Below are 12,131 nucleotides of genomic sequence, written 5' to 3'. Positions count from 1 at the left end.
TTCGTGCTTAGTCCTACCTGTACTGGCTGCACAACAACAATGTAATATATTTGAAATAATGTAGCATGAAGTATCCCGAGGGAAATCTGAGTTGGATAAAACTTTAACAAACTGAGGGAGAGAGAGAAGAGATGGCTATTCATGCTGCATAGGAAAACATCAACCAATTTCCACATTCTATGAGTTACTTGAGATGGAGAATTCATGCATTCAAAAGAAGCATGAAGAGTTCTAAGACAAAACTTAAAAGAAGTTTAAGGTCTGACACTAAGGACAACAAATTTAGAAATTCAATGGACTTTTTCTCATAGTATCAGTTCTACTGTAATAGATTACAGATAAAAATCAAGGTGAAGCCACATATGCAGCATTCTTTTTTTAAAATTTTAAAATTTAATTAATTTAGAATATTTTCCCAAGGTTACATGATTCATTTCTTTCTCTCCCCGCCCCCTACCCACTCCCATAGCCAATGAGCAATTCCACTGGGTTTTACATGTATCATTGCTCAAAACCTATTTCCATATTATTAATATTTGCAATAGAGTGCACATATGCAGCATTCTTAAGGCACAAATAAGTACATTTAATATATTAAACTATAAGTAAACATGACAGTTTAACTTGGGAAAAAAATTGTGTTGGAAATCTCACTGTGGTCATAAATGATACTCATATTAAAGTAGAAATTCTTTTCTGGTAAATGCCACAGGAAAACTCTGATGACTCTTTAGGGCAATGATAATTTATAAAAAGCAAAAATCTTGAAGTTACTGTTTCATGGGTTGACTTTGACCTTTTCTATAATTTTATTAGGCGTAATCTAATATTCCCCTGGCAATTATGAAATACTTCAGAGGAGTTCAGTTCAAAATCTCTTGCTGCAAATTTCTGCCAACATACCTTTCTTCCCAAAGAATCAAGCTGATCAAGGGCTTCCTGGATAGCTGGGTCAGTAGGTATCAGCAATAGCAACTTTCGCACTCGCAGTGTGATCCTGCCAAGTGACATATTTTAGTCCATTATGTCAGCTAAATAAAGTAAGCTGAAATCAGCTAGATAGAGGCAAAAGAAAAAAAAATGGAGCAATGTCCCTCAGTCCCCTTGTCCTTCTGCCCTGATGGTGCAGATGCTCAGAATGACTATCTCAGACTTTGTATCAATATTAATCTACCTGATGGAGGTAACTGTCCACTGATGGGCACTAGGAGTTGAACATCAAATGGTCTTAAGTGTCTGTAGATGGCTTGAGGATTCTTTTTGGGAGGAAGAAGTAAAGGGGCTGGCACAGCCATCTTTCTGTGTGAGTAGGTTCAATAAGTGGTATTTCAGGGCACCTTTGTTCAACTCATGCTCCATCACTCTCAATCAACATTTTCAATAAATCCAGGGTAAAGGGAACAACAGCAAATGCACTTATATATGTGGCAGGATATGACTTCATGTGGACTTTCATAAATACTAGTTGACTCCAGTCACAAAGTGAGCACAGCGAAGAGGAAAGCAAATACTATGGCAGAAAATATGATTTGGGAGTAAGAGCCAAGGAGACACCAGGGAGAATATAATATAGCTCATGAAGATGGTCTTTAAAGAGAGAGCTTGGCAGTACAAGGCATGGTTTGCAATAAATGATGTTACCAAAAATGGAACCACTATTTTATTAGGCAAGAAATGTTAATTACATATATGGGAGTTATCCTCAAACCAGCTGAGAGACTGCCAGTTTTGAGAACAAAGATCCAAGTCATTATCAAAATGAGAAGAATAAATATCAGATGATATGGTATCCAAGTGAAATTAATTCTAACCTGATCTATGGAAATCAGCCACTGATAGTTAAAAATAGGAAAAAGATAAAAGAACAAACATAGAAACACTAGACAATTTCCTAAATAAGTTTACTGGAAATAAATCAATCACCATAACTAATCAAAAAATACCTAGACAGGGGAAGATGATGGAGTAGGGTGTGAAACTTCCTCATCCTCCTAATACCCACCACAAACAACCAAAAATAACTCCACAGAATTAATGCTAAAATCAGCAAAAACATACAGGAGTCAGGAATAAAGTTGAACGGTCTAGGAAAACTAGGAAGGAAAGTTTCTGACTTCCCTGGCCTTAGTCTTGACTGTCTTTTGTCAAGCCCCCTCTTTGTAGAGCCTGGGATGCTTCCTAGAGGATACCACTGGAATTTGCAAGCAGAGGACCCTGGGAGCAGCTGTCCTGCTGTGGCCTTGGCTCCACAGGCCCCCTGGCCCACATCTGGGGATTAAAGGAGTGGATACCAGAGAGTCTGTAGGCACCAGACCTTAAAGGCGGGAACTAAAATCTTGCTGCTAAGTAAAGAGGAATTTTGGAGGCCCCAGGAACATGGACTGGACACCTGCTCTACCTGGGGCTGCTTAAGGAAAGGAGGAGTGAGGAAGAAGTATATATTGGTGAGTGTGGTTGGTGAGGGACTGGGGCCTGTCAGTCACTCCCAGGGGAGTGGACTCCCTGGTTGTTGCCATGGGGAGTGAGACTGGCTGACTGCATCAGCAGTACTGCCCACAGGCTTTGGTTGGAACACCTGAGGTCAGTCACAGGTTAGGACTAGAGCTGGAGCTCAATCTGGGAATCAGGTCTATAAAAACTGGAATAAACTAAATAGGACCCAGTAAAAAACAAAGTCTCCCTCAAATCCTAAAACCTGAGGTAACATATCCCAACAAACTAGGAATCCTGGGGCTCCAGCAAAAAGCCAATAATTAAGCCTCTTGACCTGGCTGCTAAAATTTAAAAAATAAAATAAAAATGAACAAGCAAAGGACAAAGGAGTAAATTATTAATACCTATTATGGGGACAGAAAACGCCTCGGCTCAATTTCAGAAGACAGTAAAGTAAAAACATACTTCAAAAACAGCAAAGAAATACAATAAATATCCACAAATTCAAAAAGAGTTTTTGAAAGGGCTTTAAAAAGACGTCAAGGGGGTAGCTTGGTAGCTCAGTGGATGGAGAGTCAGGCCCAGAGATGGAAGGTCTTGGGTTCAAATCTGTTTTCAAACACTTCCCAGCTGTGTGACCCTGGGGAAGTCACTTAACCCCCATTGCCTAGCCCTTACCACTCTTTTGCCTTGGAGCCAACATACAGTATTGATTCTAAGACAGAAGGTAAGGGTTTATTAAAAAAAAAAAAAAAAAAAAAAAAAAAAAAAGACCTCAAAAACCAAATGAGGTTAGTTGAGGAAAAGTTATGAAAAAAATAAGAGCAATGACAGAAAATCAAGAAAGTTATGATAGAAAGATCATCCAAAAGGAAAAAGAGATCCAAAAACTCATGGAAGAAAATTAGAACTGTTACTGGACAAGGAGAAGCTAATGATTTCCTAAGAAAACAAATAATAAAGCAAAATCAAAACAATGAAATAAGAGAATATGAAACATTTTATCACAAAAACAGCAGACCTGGAAAGTACAAGGAGAGACAATATAAGAATAGACTCTTGGAAAGTTATAATAAAAAGAGTTTAGATACCATACTCCAAAAAATCATCAAGGAAAACTGCCCAGAAATTCCAGAATTAAAGGATAAAATAGAAATTTAAAGAAGCTACCAAATCACCACCTCAAAGAGACCCAAAGATGAAAACACACAGAAACATCATTGTTAAGTTCTATAGCTCGCAGGTTAAGGAGAAACCACTGCAAGAAGTAAGAAAAAAACAATTCAAATACTGTGGAGCTAGTCAGAGTAATCCAAGATTTAGCAGCCCCAACATTAAAAGAAAGCAGGACATGAGACACAGCATTTCGTGGAGCAAAAGGGGCTTACAACCAAGAATAATAAATCCAGCAAACATGAGCATAAACACAGAAGGTAAAAAAATGGATATTAGTGAACTAAAAGAGTTTCAACTATTCCTAGGGGAAAACTCAGAACTCACCAGAAAATATCATCTATAAGAAACATACAAAAATGAAGAAAGATTAATCATAAGCAAACCAAGAAGACAAAGTGTTTGATTCCTATATGGGAAAATGTCATCTATGAAGCCTGAGAATGGCATCAATGCCTGGGTATTTTGAAGGGGCATGTATGGATGGAAGACTCAAGGTCAAGATGAATGGAATGGAATGAACTGAAATAGTAGTGGAATAGACCAGGAGGAGGTAGGATGGAACAGCTATCTCAAATAGAGGAGGAACTGCCACAGAGAAGGGGAGGAGGGAGCAGAAAGCTGGAAGTACTAGAACCCAAAACTCATCAGGCCTGAGATGAAGAGAGAACATAGACACATGATTAGAAGGGTAAAAATCTTCTTTACATATAGAGAAACAGGAGGGAGTGGGGAGTCCCTTTGGGGGTCTGAGGGAATAAGAGAAGGAATGACAGGGAACAAGTAAAAGGAAGGATACCAAGAGGTAGGGGTGTATGGTGAAGGGATAAGGAGGAACTCTTAGGACAAGATAGGGGAAAGATTTTTAGAATCGAAATCATATCAGAAAGTAGGAGTGTTCAGTTGGAGGACTCTTGGAAGAGTGGATGGAATAAGAATTAAAAGGGAAGGGAGAAGGGAGGAGCTTTGGAAAGGTAAGCCAATCTAGAACTAAGTGAGTAAGGGGAGAGAATAAGGGAGGATTTTTTGGGGAAGGAGTATGAATTGGAGAGATATTAGTCAAAGAAAATTGGGCCTCTGATGAGAGCTACAGCAGAAATAAAGGAAGAGCGAGGGGAAGAGAATGGATGGAAATGCACAACTAGTAACTATGACACTGAGAATAAATGGGATGAATTCACCCACAGGGAGAAAACATTTAGCATAAAGGATCAAAGGCCAGGACTTGGCAATGCTTACAAGAAACACACTAAAAATGAAATACATAGTGAAGGTTAGGGGTTGGAGCAGAATATACTATGCCTCAGGTGATCCAGAGAAGATGGGATAGTAGCCAGGATCTCTGACAGAGTTGGGGCTAAAATGGATATAACTGGAAGAGATAGACAGGGTAACTATATTATGTTGTTGGGGGGAGGGGGTAGAGGAAAGAGATAATGAGGCATTATCAATATTGGACTTGTATGCACCAAGAGATATAGCATCCAGATTTTTAAAGGAAAAACTGAGACATAGAGAAACAGATGACAATAGCAACAGACTTTAATTCTCCCTTCTCAAAACTAAATAAATATAACCAAATAAATAAGAAAGAACATTAGATAAGTTAAATATGATAGCTTCTGGACAGCCCCCAAATACCTGTATGAGGCTAGTAGTAGATTTAAGCCTGAGCAAACACATAATCCAAAATATTGTTTCTGGTGGAACAACAATGGTTGAGAGAGCATAAATATTCTGCAAAAGTCTTACTTTAACACATATCACACTACGGAGGCAACCCTGCCTTTCTTAGGGGTTCAAAACAACAAAAGTTCCACTGGGTATGACCAAAGTGAAAAGACATGGTTTTGGAAAGAGTATGGTCTTGGCAAAAGGGCCAATCTAGTTAAATATGGTCCTGGTAATGTATGTTAAATAGAAACCAGACAGATTAAGTCAATCAAATTAAATGCTGATGAGAACATGGAGAAACAGGCCTAATATTAAACTCCTAGAGAGTAGCTGTGTTTTTTAGAAAACAAGGTGGAAACATTCATTAAGAACTATTAAGTTGTTTATGTGCATTGACCCAGGGATCCCATTAGTAGGTCTAAGCCCTATAGGCATTATTGAGAGAATAAAAAGCTGGGTATATATGAAAATATTCATGCAAACTTTGTTGGCAATGACAAAATACCTGGAAATAACATAAATGCAATGATTGGGAGAAATGGCTGAATAGATTGTGATCGATTACATTATGTTATTAGAAATGACAAGTACGGGGGCAGCTGGGTAGCTCAGTGGAGTGAGAGTCAGGCCTAGAGACGGGAGGTCCTGGGTTCAAACCCGGCCTCAGCCACTTCCCAGCTGTGTGACCCTGGGCAAGTCACTTGACCCCCATTGCCCACCCTTACTACTCTTCCACCTATGAGACAATACACCGAAGTACAAGGGTTTAAAAAAAAAAAAAGAAATGACAAGTACTGGAAACAAAGAAAAAAGAGAAATATATGAAGAGATGAAAAGAGAAGAGATTAAGACTAATACATACTGTTATTACACAAAAATCAAGGGAAAAAAGTAAAACAAATCCAAAGAGAGCTCAAAAGTAGAGGATGTTTATATTAGCACATATATAATGTACATATTTTTAAATAAATTGTGAACAATGTGGAGTTTATGATTTTCCACACAATTTTTAAAATACATTTGTCTATTTAAATGTTTTTTAGAAGTTGTGATGGTTACTAAGAATTAAAAAAAAACCTGGGGAAAAAAGTACCTAGACAAAATTTTATGGCATGTGAAATCTTTACCAGGTGGAGAATTGTAGTCACCAAGAGCAATGTGAATTTAACATATAAATTCATTTGTAAAGGTTTAAGGGGGAGTATGATTGGAGATTGTATTACCTCAAAAAAAAAGAAAGAAAAAGAAAGCAGTGGTAGAAAAAAAGGTGAAAAGTTTGGTTAAAAATCTCACTAAGCTAAGCCATCTTAGAGCACATAAGTGTGAAAAAGAACAATGAACACAAATCAGAAAAACAAAAATGAAAAACCATTAGTACTCTTTCATACTCAACACGTGCTGCAGTAGAAATGGCCCAAATGAAAGAGCCAGGAACGACCACTGGACTATCTTCCTTCTGTGTGAATGGTCTCAAGTTTACTAAGGAGGTCTGACATGGGCGTAACACCACTGAAGATCCTCAAGATAAAAGAAAGGGAAGACACGAAACAACCTTATTTCTGAAAAAAGGAGGAATAGCAAATGTCCAACTACCTAATGTCTAATTTCCCTTCTCTATTAAGACTATTAGGAAAACATGTCTATAGGGGCATACTGCATGCCCTCACTACTGGGCACTTCAAGGACAGACTGTCACAACCAGGACTCCCCAGCAGACCACCTCCTTATAGCTATGCCCTTCATGGTAAAGAACTGAGAAGACAAAAACAACTGCTTGTTGATCCTAATGAAGAATTTGGTCAACTAGAACCTAATTTAGCCAACTATCACAATCACATAAAACTCCTTACAGATGCAAAATTTTCTTTGATGACAAATTGGATTATTGCTATATATATATACCTAGACCAGGTCTGTTTGCCATTGTGCTAGACAATGGAATCTAACACATCAATGTGCTTTCGTATAGATGACCAAGTCCTCTGGATTTTCCTGTCCCTAAGATTGCCTTTTGCATCAAGCTGTGGGTATTGTACAATCTTGCAATAAGACCCATTATCATTCAAAAGGGCTGAGTTAAATTATCACACAGGAAAAAAACAAGTGAAAAACCCTTATAGTCTATACAATGATATCCAATTGGATGGACAACCCAAAGAAATGAGTCTGCCAAGACACCTGTATTGTGGATAGAGACTGCATATGGAACAGATTGTGTCCAGAATTGAAAGATGAAGAGAAAGCTGGACTGCCTTAAAAAAAAAAAAATCACAGTGCTTTCAATGAACCCAAGTGTACTCCAGAAGATTTACCTTTAATATCAACATACTTCTAGAAATGACATATGACTGAATCATAGAAAACTATAGTCTCACAGGATCATGGCTTTTATGATTAGAAGGAAATTCATTTTATAGATGAGGAAACCTAAAAATGAAGAAAGGTTAATCAGGGTCCCAGCTCCTAAGGGTATGAGGCAGCTCTGGAGCCATGGGGTCTTAACTCCAAGCTTAGTGCTCTATCCTCCACTACAAAGGGCATCTCATGAATGGACATTGGGATGTTATCCAAAGGTCAGTGCAGAGAGAAGGGGGTTTATCAGAGGTGACAAACTCTAGCATCACAGCAAAGCAAACCTGGGAAATATTTAAGAAAATAAATAGATCTCTAAGACATAATGTTAATCTGTACTGGACTGCACCATATTACCATGAAAAATTACAAGGAGAAGGTGTCCATGAGCTATTTATTAGGAAGAGCTAAAAAAGCGGACTTGACATATAGTGAAGATGAAGGAGAAAGCCATGCTGCCATGTTGAGAGATCCAAAGGCTACTTGGGCCCTAGCTTGTTAAGAGGGTTTCCAGCAGAGGTTCTGTAGGAAGACACACACAAAAGCAGCTCAAGATCAATGAGGGCTGTGGGTGCTGGAGGGAGTGCTGATCCCCAACTCCCATGAGCTTAGAGTCATCAAAGTCATTCATTTTAAGTACAACCCTAATGATTTCATGAAAATGTGCATTTACCTGGGCTCCTCCAGGTTAGCCAGCTGATAGAGCATGTCAAATACGTTACACACAAGGGCCATTACAACGCCTGGGAGGGACTTCTCCTGAGGATAAAGCAAAATAAAAACCACACTTAACAAAGAATTTCTCTTTTTCTCCAAACAAAAGTACTAATTTGGACAAATTTGCCACTATTAAGTCTCAGAGACAGTGGAAAAGGCTGTCCTCAATCCCAGTGAGGCCTTGACAAATCATGTAATGATGATACTGAGGACCAGCCTGATCTGGGCACGTGAAAGCCCACAGGACCCTGGATGCCTCTTGGCTTCCTAGAACCTCACAGTAACCCTGATGTCTATGTCATGATCCCAGGCTTGTAGTTTTAAATCTACAAGGGATTCGAGGAGATTGTCAAGTCTGACCTTCTTTTTACAGAAGAAGAGACAGAAACCCATGGAAGTCACATGATTCTGCCTAAAGGAATGAGAGCAGAAAAAGACTAAGGCAAAATCAGAACTCAGGACGAGCATCCTTCCATTGTACACTCTGCTTCCATCAAGGTGTCAGATGCCTGGGAATCATTGTCCCCATTTCACAGATTAGAAGTGTTTGGCCCAGAGTTGAAAATTCAATGAATGTCAGCAGGTGAACAGGGGCTTGCATTTCTTCAACTTCAGGGTCACCTCTCCCTCCCTCACTGTGCTTCTGGGCTCCTCTGGTGATGGGGAATTAAGGCTGTGATGTACTGGGGACAAGGGTCAGAACAAACAATTGATGAATGTCCCCCTTTGCTTCTCTGTGCATCAATAAAGGGAGAAAGAACAGAGACTGAGAAGCAGGTGGTAGCAGAGTCAACCCTGAGACAGACAGACAGAATCCATTGAGGAGAGGGGCCAAAACAGTGTAGAGCTGACCATGGCTGGTCTGAAATTGTGAAGGCTAAGAAGAGGACTCAAGTCTAATTGCCACACAGCATGGGCCACAGCTAGTTTAAATATGGCTCTCTTTTGCAGAATGCTGATTAGCCCTAATACACAACAATGGCAGTCAACAACTGCTTCAGAATGGTTTGTTCAATCCCTCAGGATGCAGAGGAGATGGAAGGCACGAGGCAGCCGAGGGCTACAACCTGGGGACAATAGTTGGGAGCATCCTTCTCCTTAGCATCTGCCTAAGACATTACTTTGTTTGCGCTGGGGAGCTAGATGGGGACTGCTTCAAGGATGACAGACAAGGCACCACCAATATCCTCCTTGGATGCCTCACTGTGCTCCAGAGACGAGATGATCAAACCCACCTCAGTGCGGCAGTGTTAGGAAGCAAAGGGCAGTTTACAGAGGTCTCAGGTGATCTGTAGTTACTGATGGAATCCCATCTCTCCCTGAAGGACTGTGGTACGATAAAGGAAGGCGAGATCGGAACTGAGTGCCTCTTTATCTATGCCGGGTCAGGACAAGTACTTGTGGTGGAGAAAGAACATGACTGGTGCCTCACCTGTTCCATGACATAGGAGGAGCTGAACACACCGCTGCTGCTGCTAGAGCTCGCTGAGGAGTCTGCTGAGCCCCCCGACGGGGTGCCACTGCCAGATGTCTTTACTGTGAGTGCTTGTTCCTCAGAAAAACCCAGCTGGTGGAGTAGCTTCTGATCCTTATTCACTGTTAGCTGTAATACATTAGTCTGTAATTATATGCTGGTATTGACATAGAAAAGGTCAGAGAACCAGAAAGAGTTTATTTCAACCTACCAGACTATCATTTGCAAATATCTGTATATTATCCACAGGTGAATTCAACTGCTTAGCTATCTTCCATCTGACACTCCCTATAGTTTCATTACTGTGAGCCTGAAAAATATAATTAAATACAGTGAGGTAAAAGCAGGTAACTGAAGTTTCTGTTCACATAAGTTTGTAGCCAGCAACATCTGGTACTAAATGATCAAAAAATTTTTACAACATAAAAAAGTTCTTGATAATAGATGAATGTATCTTCTTTGCTGGTGATTTTTTCAGTTAGTCAATCAACAAACATTTATTAAACATTAACTATCTGCCTGCAGGCACTATGATAAGTACTACAGATAAAAGAATAATGAAGTTCTTATCCTCTAGGAAGTCAGAATCTAATGGGGGAGGGTTATTTTTAAAAACAGGAAAATAAGAGGTGCTCTTTAATTTTATTTTTAACTTTTAAATCCTTAACTTCTGTGTATTGACTTACAGGTGGAAAAGTGGTAAGGGTAGGCCATGGGGATCAAGTGATTTGCCCAGGGTCACACAGCTGGGAAGTGTCTGAGGCCGGATTTGAACCTAGGAATCTCCTGTCGATAGGCCTGGCTCTCAATCCACTGAGCTACCCAGCTGCCCCCAAGAAGTGCTCTTTAAATATAGACTTGATACCTAAACTTTAGACCAATATAGCCAATGAAAATAATGCAAAAAATGTAAATGAATTTTAACAAGGAGATTACAAGCAACATATCAAATGAGGTAACATATAAAGAGCTTTGCTGAAAACATTCTAGAACAATAATGGTTATTATTATTGCAACAAGTATTATTACAGATATTATATAATAACTTTTAGATCAAAGATGCAGGGCTGGTTCAATAACAAAAACAACATTCATGACTTCTTTCAACGGATGCAGAAAAAAAGTTTGGAAAGAAACAATATTCTTTCTTGTTAAAAGCACTAGAAAGTTTAGGAATAAATCTTGAGCCAGCACTACTCACAATGATGATAATTAAAAGTTTTTCCCAAAAATGAGGAATAAAGACTTATTTAATATAATTCTAAAAATGGCAGATGGAATAGTGAGAAGAAAAAGAAATTGAGGAAATTTGAATAAGTAAAGAAGAAACAAAATTATCATTTTCTACAGATGTGATAATTATTTAGAAATCCAGTCCACAAAAAATGTAAACATTAACAAGCTTAACAAAATTGGGAAATAGAAAAAACTCACATAGATCAGATTGTTCTTTTTACATTACCTGAAAATGTAGTAGGGACATGGAGATTGCATTTAAAATGACTACAGAAAGTATACGTATGGGAGCTACTTACCAATACATACACAATGAATGTAACTTTACAATACTTTACATAAAGAAATAATTGGAGAAATATGAATTACTCATGGGTAGATCCACTAAAAGAACAAAAATGGCAGTATTACATTAATTATTTTACTTATTCAGCATCATACCAAACTACATTAAAGACTTTAGAAGGTGAGAAAATATCAAAATAATTAATGGGGGAAAAAAAGTAAAAGAAAGTGGCTAAGCCACACCAGATCTCCAATTGTTATTATAAAGAGCTAGTTATCAAAAAAAAATCTGGTATTTGATAAGAAATAAGAGTGGTGGGCCAATGGAATAGATTAGGTACACAATACACAGCAGAAATGACCATAGTAATCTAGTGTTTGATAAATTCAAAGATCTAAGGTTTATGGGATAAGAACTCGGTATTTGACAAAAATTGCTGGGAAAACTGGAAAACAGTATGGCAGAAACTAGGGATAGTCCAGTATCTCACACCATATACCAAGATTAGGTCAAAATTAGTAACATGACAGTCATAAAGGGTGATAACATAAATAAACAAAACCAATGCAGTCATTATTAGAAGGAAAACAAAAATAGGAAAAGTGTTTACAGTATGTCTGACAAAAGCCTCATTTCTTAAATAAATATAGCATTGAGTCGAATTCAAGTCATTCCAACTGATAAATGGTCAAAGGATATATAAAAAGAAGGAAGAAATCCAAGCTATTTCAAAGCTATTAAAAAAAAAAAGACCGTAAATAACAATCAGAGAAATACAAATGGAAA

General features: G+C 38.4%; 1 protein-coding gene across 1 annotated transcript in view; it reads right to left on the bottom strand.

The window, feature by feature from the left end:
- Window positions 1-12,131, bottom strand: part of USP24 (ubiquitin specific peptidase 24) — a 185,993-nt gene that overhangs the window by 74,652 nt on the left and 99,210 nt on the right. Inside the window, exons 28-31 of the mRNA XM_044674790.1 lie at window positions 10,035-10,133; window positions 9,782-9,952; window positions 8,306-8,391; window positions 904-997 (exon numbers count right to left, since the gene is read on the bottom strand). Of these exons, the coding sequence (XP_044530725.1) occupies window positions 904-997; window positions 8,306-8,391; window positions 9,782-9,952; window positions 10,035-10,133 (450 nt within the window). The remainder of the gene's footprint in view (window positions 1-903; window positions 998-8,305; window positions 8,392-9,781; window positions 9,953-10,034; window positions 10,134-12,131) is intronic.

Source organism: Gracilinanus agilis, chromosome 4 (genome assembly GCF_016433145.1).
Source record: "Gracilinanus agilis isolate LMUSP501 chromosome 4, AgileGrace, whole genome shotgun sequence".
Classification (NCBI taxonomy): Eukaryota; Metazoa; Chordata; class Mammalia; order Didelphimorphia; family Didelphidae; genus Gracilinanus; species Gracilinanus agilis.
The sequence above is the reverse complement of the archived record's forward strand: the minus strand, read 5'-3'. Positions and strand labels throughout refer to the sequence as shown.